This window comes from Cyprinodon tularosa, unplaced genomic scaffold (assembly GCF_016077235.1).
Source record: "Cyprinodon tularosa strain WSP-4 unplaced genomic scaffold, ASM1607723v1 ctg456, whole genome shotgun sequence".
NCBI lineage: Eukaryota > Metazoa > Chordata > Actinopteri > Cyprinodontiformes > Cyprinodontidae > Cyprinodon > Cyprinodon tularosa.
In genome coordinates this window covers 457,864-470,256 of record NW_024039181.1, presented here as the reverse complement: position 1 = coordinate 470,256, position 12,393 = coordinate 457,864, and the positions used below count along the sequence as shown (strand labels likewise).

At 39.2% G+C, this 12,393-nt stretch overlaps 1 protein-coding gene across 2 annotated transcripts in view; it reads right to left on the bottom strand.

The window, feature by feature from the left end:
- Positions 1–12,393, bottom strand: part of jcada (junctional cadherin 5 associated a) — a 48,890-nt gene that overhangs the window by 5,729 nt on the left and 30,768 nt on the right. For both annotated transcript variants that reach the window (XM_038300771.1, XM_038300770.1), the window contains exon 3: positions 2,790–3,719. In XM_038300771.1, coding sequence (XP_038156699.1) covers positions 2,790–3,719 — 930 coding nt within the window. The remainder of the gene's footprint in view (positions 1–2,789; positions 3,720–12,393) is intronic.

Below are 12,393 nucleotides of genomic sequence, written 5' to 3'. Positions count from 1 at the left end.
TTCTTGTGAATTAAACAAATAGTAAAGGATGTTTGACACCATCTTTAACTTTGAGCTTTGTTTTGAATCAGTTAAATGACTTATGTTTCAGCTGTGGGGTTATGTAACACTAAATAACAGTCGGTAAAACCGCTTAATAAGAAAAGCAAACAGAGCTGGTCCAACATTTTAAACAAAGTGGGGGTGGGTAAGGCGGCAGCATGGTTTGCTACGGTAGTAGCCATTCAAAATTTCCCCACTTTCCTTGATGGGACCTGGGTTGGTCCTTGGCTGTTCCTCTAGAATTCCTTTTTAAACATCAATCTTTGTACTAAAATATTCTTTCTGTCATGATTTGTGGACATAAAGATCTATAGAGAAGCATAATCTCCTGGTCAGACCCTGTAATTCAGCGAAAGGGTGGAGTCAGAGTAAAAAAAATGCACTTCCTTTAGAAGGCCAGTGGCTGGAAGCTGGAGGGGATTTGGCTGGGAGTTGCAGGGAAGTTTGCTGCCATTTGGCTGGTGATCACAGACTAACAATTACCAGGATTTAAATTTCAAAAGAACTCAGGAACAGCCATTAGAAATATCTACAACTCTGTTGTAGATATTTCTATTGTTGTACAAGTTCTGTTGAAGAGACAGTGTATTCCCCAATGCATTCTGGTATTTCTTCTTCTCATTCCTAAAATTTTTATAGAGGGTATCAGTGGTGTCAAAAGTACACACATTTGTCACGTAAGTAGAAGTATAGATACTGCATTTTAAAAACACTCTGGTAAAAGTTTAAGTATCAAATCAACCTCTTTACTCAAGTAAAAGTGAAAAAGCATGTGCTAAAAACTACTGAAAGTATAAAAGTATAAAGTAACCTTCAAAAAAACATCCAGATGCCACTATATGAATTGAAAGCTAATTTTTTCGACTTTTACCAAAGATTCTCTGAGATAGGGCCAAGGATGAGGGAGGTCTTTTTGGCTTCGTCTCCATCTCCCGATACGCTCTCGCCTGTGTCCGACCTTTCAGAAATTTCGACATCTTTTTCTGAATCCAAAATTCTAGCAATGGCATAGACAATTCACGTTTACAGTTTGAAGAACACCTGCTTGCCTCTGATGATTTCCTTTAGCCAATGATCTGCATTGGATGGAGGGTATTTACTCTTAGCAATTTTTTGTTTGACATCCATCAATTGTTGTTGCTACTGGACAATCAAATATTTGAACAAAGGTGTGAGCTTTTCCACTGGGACCACATTGATGGATCAAAGAGCCCTAAATTATGAATTCAGTCAGAATTCTGCCAAAAGTGCAGTCGCGTATTAAATACTGATATGACCAGTTTGATTTAAAACACATGCATATAAATTACTCTCCATATGTTTGTAAACATTTTTATGCATGCAGATTTAATAACACCATAAGGCCACTCAATATGTCACATGCATTAAGGCATGCTCCTTCCCTACGCTCATAGCCTCTCTCCCACTCGCATTCAGATGTCTTTCTGTGTCCTCGTGTGAACTTTATTCAGTTTGAGACTGGAACCAATCTAATAAATTAAGCTGTCTGTAGCTGTGGCTACTTTTAAAGCAACCCCGCCCCTTGAAACTGTTTTCTTCCCAGATGTGGCTAGCAACGTTAGCAAAGCATCTTCAGGCTAATGGCTGTTCTCTTAACGCAGTAAAAATTGGTTAAGATAAGTCACAATTAAAGAAGTCAGTTTAACACAGTCATGAATTTCTTATGACAGCAGTAGCCATATGCTCTAAAATGACGGTTATTATTTAATTATGATTTTTGTATGAACAGAGCAAGTGTCAGCTATACTGTCCAGGGTAGAATCCGTACCATCAGCTCATTTGTGCATACGCAATCAGATATACATCTGGGTCACCCTCAATTACGTTTTTTTCCACCCCAAAAATAGTAAGCAAATTAAAATATAACGTGTTAAAGGTTAATAATGTATTTCCTAATAAAATAAATGCCTTAAAGTCCTTTCTGTTGTATCACTGCTCTCTGGCCGATATGTACAGGAAATTGGATACGCTGCTACGCTACGCTACTTCTGCGAGCTAACTTTTTGAGCTTTAAATGTAAACAAAAATCTTGTCTTTCTGACTTTCCTTTCGTATTAACATTACGGTTTATAGTGTGTAATCTAAAAAAGTAACAACTAAAATGCAGATAAACATGTTTTAATCGTATTTTGCCGGAATACTCTGAGCATGTCTGACGATGACGTCAGAGATGGAGGTTAAGGGAGAAAAAGCATCAAAATTATCTCAGAAACATTTTTTAAAGATGTGTATTAGCATTCTTTAGTGAGTTACGGATAGAAATTTGTAATTTTAGTACCACAATTACATTATTTATGGACACCCGGATTTATATCTGGTTGCCCATGAGCAAATGAGCTGATGGTACAGATTGTGCTTCTGGAACTTACAGGCAGTTTGAAAGAAAAATGCAACTTGCAAAACTGAATTTAAACAATAAAAGTTTGAAAACATTAAATCTGTGAAAAATGTAAAAGTACCAATTGGAAAAAAAAATTAAAATATAAAATATATAAAAACAAAGTTACTCTCAAAATCTTTTTTCATTAAGACATTTTTCAAACTTCCATTGACAAACATACTGGAAATAAAAAATCACTTCATATTCTTCAGCATTTTGAATGAAATCGCTTTATAGATAAAGAGATGATTATATCAATATTCTAAACTTGTTTTTCCATGTTTAGGCTTATTTAGACTGCAAATAATTTCTTAAAGAATTGATTAAGTAATAAAATGATAACAACCTGTATTCAAAAGGAACATCGCCATATCCTCGGAAGGCTCCTCCCATTAATGGAGCTCTTTTATATGATGGAGGGGGGATATATCCTGGGGGCCCAGAGTCCTGTGCAAAATAATCCAACTGTGGATCTTTAGTTCTTGATGTGGGAATAGGAGTTCGGTCCCTTGCCTGGGGAGTTACTGATTCTCTGCCGGACAGCACCTCACAGCTTCCCCTGATCTGCTGGTGCATCTCGTAAGAAGGAGGTCTGGGGGGTCGGGTGAATCGGGCCTTTGGTGTGATTGAGAGCTGGTTGGCGCTAGCTGGCCTCCCGTTTTCTGGCCACCGTGGGACTCGATAAAAGTCTTGGTTAGACAGAGGGTGGCCGTTGACCCGCCTGTACATTTCCTTACCAGACAGCGCTATGTCGACATACTGAAGGCTCTCGGGTTGCAACATCCTGGGAAGGGATTGAGACTTAGCTTTGGTCCTCGGGTGGACTACCATGCCCTCTGGTGTTCTGGCATGGAGCCGCTGCTGCTCCTGTGCCCAGCGCTCCCCCTCGCTCTGAGACATCTGTCGGCTGAAGCTCACAGCTGGATGCCACTCCTCAGTCCCCAGGCTCTGGCATTTCCTCTCGGTTGCCATTCTCCATTGCTGGAGAGCGGCTTCCCTTTCTTTAGAGCGGCCCTGTGCCTGAGCCAGGGCTTGAGCCTGGGCCTGGGCCGCCCAACGCTGCCTTTCCTGAGCTGCTCTCTGACGGTCCTCAACAGAGAGCTCTTGACCTCTGGCCTGCTGAGGTCCCTCTGGCCTGATATGCCCTGCATGTCCCTTTGCATGTGGTCCCCTGATGTCAGCGTAGTCTAGCAGCACACTGAAGTCCTGGCCTCTCCTCCTCCAGTATGAAACATCCTTGGATTGTGGCTGTGGGCCTCTATTGCTGTCACAAAACCTTTGAGAAAGCAAAAAATATCAGCATGAAATACAAAAAACAGATGTTAATGGATGAAACTCTGTCCTTTAATATATACAATAAACTCTAGTACTCTGACCTCTGTCTAAAAGGTTTAAAAGGTCTAATCTTTAGATTATATTAGATTAGATGAGCTTTATTGATCTCACAGCGGAGAAATTCACTCGTCACATATTGGCATAGAAGTTACTGAAGGTGCAAACAGGGAGGAAAAAGGTGCATTAAGAATAAGCAATATATAAATACAGTATATCCAGGTAAATACAGTATATCAAAATAACAGTATATCAAGATTTAATTTGTATTAATTCATTCAGGGGAAACGTGTTGAGAAAATTACTTTTATTTAGAATAAAGAAGCAATTTTCAGTAATTCTACAACACTTTCACAAAGTTTAAGCATACAGAAAGACAGTTCTTGAACCATTTCACTGAGCAAAACCTTTCCAGATCATCCAATGCGCTGCTTTATCTGATGCACCTTTAGCCCGTCCAAAGGTTTTTAAAAAGATTAAGGACCGGAGAGTAGTGTTAATTTCGTTACCGAAAACTAAACAAAAATATTTTCGTCAAGGCAAATTTTTGACCGAACCAAAACTAGACGAGACGAGACGAAAATCCCCACTAATAAACAATAACTTGGAGTAAAACTTGGAGTAACAGTTTGGTAAATAAAGACTGGACTAAAATCTATGGACATTTTAGTTCACGAACAAAGACGAGACAAAAATTACATATTATTATTTTATGGTCTTTGAACCTTAAAAAGTTTCAAAATAAATATGCAAATATTGTCAGAACATCTTCCATGTCTGCATGTGTTCCTTAAAATTGTGTTTTTTTTTATCAAAAAGATGAGAGAAAATGTGAAATAATTTTAGGAAATGTTAAATATTATCTGCTGACAAAAAAGTAAAAGGTTAAAATTATGTCCTGACTAGAACTAGACTAAAATGTTGACGGTGTTTGTTGACTAAAACTAAACGAATAAAATTATATTTTCTTGGACTAAAATAAAGACTAAAATGCTCGACTTATAGTTGACTAAAACTAGACTAAATAAAAATGGGATGATGTCGACTAAATGTCCTAAAAACTAACAAGCGATGCTGAGACTGGACTAAAACTGAAACTAAATTTAAAAATGGCTGCTAAAATTAACACTACCAGAGAGAAAGATACTCATAGAAGACACTGATTCTGTGAAAACTAAATATTAATTGCTCAACTATCAAGCAAACTTACAGACAAAGAAGGATTAACTCATATTCTGAGTAGGGCTAAACCATTAACTTCAATTAATTGTGAATTATCAAATAATCAGCAACAAATTCCCTAACAAAAAAATCGTTAAGAAGCCATTTGCTAAAATTTACTGGAAACTCCACAATAAATACATCTATGTGGCATTCAAAGTTGAAAACCCTTTGGTTTCTATATATATATAGGCTCTGACAATCTGCCAGTTGCTGCATAAAAGCCATAGCTTTAAATTCACCAGGTTCAAATCTTTTATAAAAAAATATAAAATGAAATAAAATAAATAAAGAACCCTCTGCTATCTGATGATTAATTCACTAATTGTTATGATGTTCTCAACGGAGTACATATTAAGCAAACTGCAGAATGCCTAAGCATTAAATGTTTGACTTTTTTCAGGTAAAAATGCTTGTTAAATTTTTTTATTTAATCTCTTTTTAGATTAATCGATTACTAAAAGAATATATAGTTGCAGCCATGTACCAGTTGGTTTGTGTGTTTAGAAAATTAACTGTGGTCCCATTAACAATTATTATAAATTAATAATAATTCCAGGTTTTTAAAACTAGAAAGATTTTGGTGGGAAAGGGGCTCAGAGCACAAAAATTTCATTTTCCAAATTACCCATAATGCCAAGAGTACAGCCAACAATCTAAGTGGCTGATAGTGTGACGGTATGGCCGAGTGACATACCCTGTTTTATCATGATAGTTTTATAATAAACGTCTCTGTTCAAGTGTTTCACATATTTTACTCATCTATTTGTCATGAAAATCCCAATAAGTTTCTGTGTTGTTACATCTTAAAGGAATAGTACACCCAAAACATGATTAGCCTTCATTTTCTACTCACCCCCATGCTGAACAACACTCTGGAGCTTTTTTGATATCTCAAATGCATCTGGAGATCTGGGAGGCTTCTTGCTGTCTGCTGACATTCAAATAATGGAGGTCTACGGCGCCCGAGACTGAAAGGTCCATAAAAGTCCACAAAAAACGTGTCAATATTCCTCCATACTGCTCGTCCAATGTATTCCAAGTGTCCTGAGTGGGTAGCGTCCAGAATTTACTCGAAACAAAGTCATTTAGAATGTTTTGTTTTCCTAAAAGCGCGTTCACGAGTCTACGGAAACCGCGGCAGACCAAACCAGATGAAAGTGCGCATTCAGCGTCTGCTCTTGATAATGCAAGCGTAGAAGAAGAAATGTGCTGTTTACCTGTGCAAAGAAAGAAACAACGAAAGAAAAATGTCTGAGGACTTCAGTGTTGAGGAAGAGCATGAGTTCTTTGCCGAGCTGAATGCGCACTTTCATCTGGTTTGGTCTGCCGCGGTTTCCGTAGACACTTGAACGCGCTTTTAGGAAATCCTATACACTACTGTTTATGCTCTAAAAACATTCTAAATGACTTCGTTTCGAGTAAATTATGGACGCTACCAACTCAGGACACTTGGAATACATTGGACGAGCAGTATGGAGGAATATTGACACGTTTTTTGTGGACTTTTATGGACCTTTCTGCCTCGGACACCATAGACCTCCATTATTTGAATGTCAGCAGACAGCAAGAAGCCTCCCAGATCTCCAGATGCATTTGAGATTTCAAAAAAGTACTCCAGAGTGTTGTTCAGCATGGGGGTGAGTAGAAAATGAAGGCTTATCATGTTTTGGGTGTACTATTCCTTTAATATTTTTTTTCATAATATTTAAGAAAACATTTTGTTTTGTTTTTGTCCAGTCAGTATATAATACAGCTGACACAATAAATTGTACAAACATATATTTCTTGAATGCAGCATATTGTTTAAAAATAAAGATTTAGTCCTTTATTTATTGGAAATATCCTCTTAATACGTGAGAAAACTCGTATTAATCAATCAATCAATTCATATGATCAATCATTTTTAGATGGATTAATTAATCAATAACTTGCATTCCTACTCAAGTGATACCTGTCTAATATTCAATGTTAATAGCTAAATATGAGCATTAGAAAGGTCTGTAAGGGAACAGCTACTCTTTTTACACATTAAACATACGTCCTAAAGAACATCTAAAAGGCAAACAGATGGAATAAATTAAATCCTCTCCCACTAGATGGAGACAGATGACTTTAAATAGCTGTGTAATGTTAGGTAATTGTGATTTTCTATGGGGGGGCACAATGAACACATTACACAATGACATCCTGTGGCTGCTATCCCTGCAACATCGTCCTGAGCACGCCAAGCTTTATGTGGCGTTTCATTGATAGTCTTTCAGCCAGGATTTCATTATGTGTTCTTAATCTCAGAGAACAAGATGATTTTCAGTTAGAGCTGCTGCTGATGATGCCAATTTTTATGATGGCATACCGAAATGGACAACAATGGGATGCAGACATTTCCAGACTATTCCTGGATGATGCAGACTGACTGAAAATGTAAACAAGACGCAGGCGCACATGTGCACATCCTCCAGAGGCCTCGGCTCTGGAGGATGTGCGTCCTTGACATTTCCATCCGCGATCATTACTGGCCAACGAATGTTTACCGGAAGAGATGGGAGGAGGGGGTTGATGGGGAGGGCTAGCTAGAGCAGTCAGTTAAATTTGAGGGCATTTAATGATGAGTTGCCATCATAAGTCTAATTGGGTTTGAGGAGCGCTGGTCCAGAGGGAATCCAAAGATAGGTCTGGTCCTTATCTAAACTAAAGCTGCCAGGCTAAATGCATTGGCGCCGAGGGGGGAAAAAGATGGATGAACAAACAACAGATTGAAATTGCAGAACATATGTCTTTGTAATTCCCACATTCCCGGTAGCAGTGGTATCCCAGCTACATGAAAATACTGATTACTGCTTTAGGGGACAAAATTTACTACCAATGAAGTTAATTATGGCTATGTGACACGTTTCAGGGGTCTGTCTCAGTAGTTAAAACTGTTTGGAGAGAATTTGCCCTAAAAAAATGTTCGGGGGGGAAATTCAAGCAGCCAAGACTAATCATGTAGACAAGAGAAAAGCTGTATTGACTTTGTCGTAGTTACAGCGCACCAACTCCCACATCTGATGCAAATATACAAGCTCAACAGCTCTGCTTAAAAAGAGATCAACAAACTAAACAGACTGGCTAAACTGGGCAACATCCCTGGAAAATATCCCTCATTCCAGCAGCCCCCCATCTCAGAGAGATTCTAAATATAGCAAATATTCACATTTAAGTATTCCCTATACTACCCCTGTTTTATTGATGACGTGTGCATTATTTAGGTAAGTATTAGACATATTGGTTTATGTGATGGGAAAACATGAAACGGAATCATCCTGACAAACTCGACAATCTATGTAAAAAGCAGGGCATGCTTAAACGAGGGGAGAGGATCCTGGTTTGCCCAAAAGCTGTGTTGATTACAATTCCAAGAGGTCCCACGAGGGAGATTAACACATGAGCATTCATTATCCCTCCCTCTCCTCCTTTTAAAACTGCACAGAGAAGAAGAGGAGGAGATGAGATGAGAGGAAGCTACGCACAAAGGCAAAATTTAGAAATGAGCGAAGGAACTAGCAGCAGCGTTTCAAAGTTTTGTGAAAAGGAACTGATCTCTAAAGCATCTTGCAAAACAATCAACAAACAACCACGTCTTTGATTTTGAGTCAATTTAATGGGTCAATTTAATTGTTATGAGAGAGACCAACGACTAAGCAAAGCCTAATTGTTAAACAGAACAGAATTAAAGGTGTTGAACCCCTTTTAACCTCCGTTGCAACCAAATGCTGTAACCCTAATTAGTAGCTGTCTTCCACCTTTGTGTACTAAATTCTCTGTATGAAACCTGGCTATTCTGTGAGGACCTCAGAGGTTTGCTGCCTACTTTTAAATCAAGAACTAAAGCATTTTATTCTAATAAAGCTACAGTCACAGTGGGCTGGGTTATCTCTGTAATTACAGTATTACAGTGAGCTGCTGGAGGGCATACTGACCACTTCCCCTTACCCTACTACTTTTCTTACTACTCTCGAATTATGCACAATTTGCAGCTATTTTACAGCTATTAACTTTAAGGTTGGTCTCAGTTTTTATTTTCTTAACAGAAGTTGTGTCTGGGCTGGTGTTTCTGTTAAGCCGTGGGACGACCATTGGTTACTATTGCCATTACTGGCGTTTATTCTGTGTTTCCCCAAAAAACCTAAAGTAGCCCAAAGCTACTTCCAGGACCAGACTGCTCTAAAAAAAAAGACAGTCTGCAACATTCTCTCTGAGATACAGGAATAACTTCCAGAAGTGGTACACCACAAGACCCAAGAGAGGACACACCTAGCCTCCCAGCTAGGCATCCGGCATACAACCCACAGAGAACACAGCCTGGGTCAGACCAAACTGTGCTGGACGTAGGAAACTCCCCACAATGGCGAAAGATAGGGAAAGCATTTCCAGCTAAGCAATTTGGATTCTAATTATTTCTGATCCTTTCATGATTTTTACTGTCAAGAAAGGCAAGCCTGCTGACGTTATAGCGACCGCATGGTAGCCAACCCAATGCTAACATGCTATATTGCTGTTTCTCTTTACAGTAAAGAGAAACTTTGCCTTAGCAAGGGTTTAAATTAGTAGCCTCGTGAGACCATCCTGATCTCGCAAGCTTTCAAGCTTTCACTCGCAGATCAGTCTGGAGAATCTCCGTTGAAGAAAATTTGGAGCCGTTCACCAAACGAACGTCAGTTCAGTCTAAAGAACATGGCAGCTTCAGCCGATGAAACTAGCGTTAGCGTGGCTATCGAGCAAGTTTTATCGGAATTACAGAGTATTTCTTCCCTGAAAGAAGAGCAAAACACTGCTCTGGAGGCTTTTCTCAGAGGAAAAGATGTTTTTGCTCTTCTCCCGACTGTTTTCGGCAAGAGTAGCCTGGCTGTTAGTACGTCATATGCCTCGTTGATCTGATTGGTTTATTTGGCCCGTCTATCACCAACATAGGCCAATCAGCTAACCAGTATTTTTGCCCCTTCCCAAAATTAGTTCAACGGAAGGTTTCCAGATGGATATGCGGAGCAAATCCATCTGGCGGAGTCAGGTTATTAAATTAGACCTGCACTGGTCAATTGAGAAAGTTCATAATCAATTTCCCTGGTTCCAGAGCAGCCCAATGTCCAAGAATAAAATAGTAAAACTAGCTATTAATAAGTATAAATAATAAACAAACTAGATAAATGTGCAAATTTAATGATTGTAAATAAGTATGCAAGGTAAATGTAGGAGTCTATATTTTACAGCAGTTGAATATAAAAATGGGGCATTTTGAGTTTTTTTTGAAGAACCGTGGTGAGTCTTGAAGTAATGGCAATTTACCACAGAAAATCAACCAGGTGTTTTAGTCTGTCACGATTTCCAGTCCAGTGCGATATGCTCTGCTCTGTGCCTTCTTGCTGCGTTGAGCTTCAGCATCCGGCATAAATATAAAACTCGTTCAACATCAGACACTGTGAAACCAACTCTGAATGAATGCTTAATTTCCAGCCGAAGACGTCGCTAACGTATAATCTCATAACGGATGTTGATTCAGTCGATGGAAACTGACTGACGAGCGGTACCGGCGGAGTTAAATCAACTTTGGTTAGATGTTCCCTTGCTGTCTGAGTAGCTTGCTGGGCTGAAATATTTTCTTGTAGAAATGCAGTTTTTTCTCACCATCATCAAGAACTTCAACTGCACAGACTTACGAGGATGTGTGGCAGTTACCATAGCTACAGTGCTTGTTGATGATGACTTACAATGATTAAAATATATAAAACACCTTACAGGTTAGTGGGAGCCCAAGATCATTGTCCTACAGTCAGTTTAAGTGTTATCTATTTTAGTTTATATCACTATCTAGGCCACAACTTTGGCGTTGCAATGGTAGTTACTGAATGTACACGAGACAACAGGTGATGCTGTGATGGGTGATCAGTATTTGGCTTCCAGAATCCTAACCGCTGCATGTCCAGTTTAAAAACTAATATATTAATTCAATTCAATTCAATTCAATTCAGTTTATTTATATAGCGCCAAATTCACAACACATGTCATCTCAAGGCACTTTACAGTTCAACCAGATCAAATTGATACAAAGTTTTCTATCTAAGGAAAACCAGTTGATTGCATTGACTCATTGACTCAAATACAATCCCCCACACTAAGCATGCTTGTAGCGACAGTGGAGAGGAAAAACTCCCTTTTAACAGGAAGAAACCTCCAGCAGAACCAGGCTCAGTGTGAGCGGCCATCTGCCGAGGCCGACTGGGGTTCAAGGAGACAGAAGCAGAGATACAAAAAGCAGCTGTAAAAGGCGGCCCCGTCCAGGAAACACACAGCCAGGCAGACGAGCTCCAAGGCAGCTCCCATGCCAGAGGACGAAGAAAGCACATCCACTCAGTCACGGTCAGAGAAACAGGACCACACTGGAAAACAGGCCGATCTCCAACATCTATAAACAAGGGTGTTGATAGAAGCAGCACAGCTGATGTTTCTTTCCAGGATGACGTCACAGCCAAACAGGAACAGACGAGGCAAAGCTACTCTGAGGAAAAGCAGAGAGAGCAGAAGGTTAGAGATTGAACTAACAGATTCTGCAGAATAGGAGAACAGAGAGAGAATGAAGCAGAATGATGAAATGGGGGTCCCTATGTCCTCCAAAAGTCTAAGCCTATAGCAGCATAACTATAGAGATAGCTCAGGATAACCTGAGCCACTCTAACTATAAGCTTTATCAAAAAGGAAAGTTTTAAGCCTAGCCTTAAAAGTAGACAGGGTGTCTGCCTCACGGACTAAAACTGGTAGTTGGTTCCACAGGAGAGGAGCCTGATAACTAAAAGATCTGCCTCCCATTCTACTTTTAGAAATTCTAGGAACCACTAGTAAACCTGCAGATTGAGAGCGAAGTGCTCTGTTAGGAACATAAGGAACAATCAGATCTCTGATATAAGATGGAGCTTGGCCATTTAAGGCTTTATATGTGAGAAGGAGGATTTTAAATTCTATTCTTGATTTAACAGGAAGCCAATGAAGAGAAGCCAGGACAGGCGAGATATGATCTCTCTTTTTAATTTTCATTAGAACTCTGGCTGCAGCATTTTGGATCAGCTGAAGGCTTTTAACTACAGTTTGTGGACTTCCTGATAGTAAAGAATTACAATAGTCCAGCCTTGAAGTAACAAATGCATGGACTAGTTTCTCAGCATCACCCCTGGACAGGATATTTCTAATTTTTGCAATGTTCCTCAGATGAAAGAAGGAAATTCTAGAAACCTCTTTGATGTGGGATTTAAATGACAGGTCCTGATCAAAAACAACACCAAGATTTTTTACTTTATTATCTGAAATCAGTTTAATCCCATCCAAATGAAGTGACTGGCTAATCAGTTTCTTTTTCAGAGACTCTG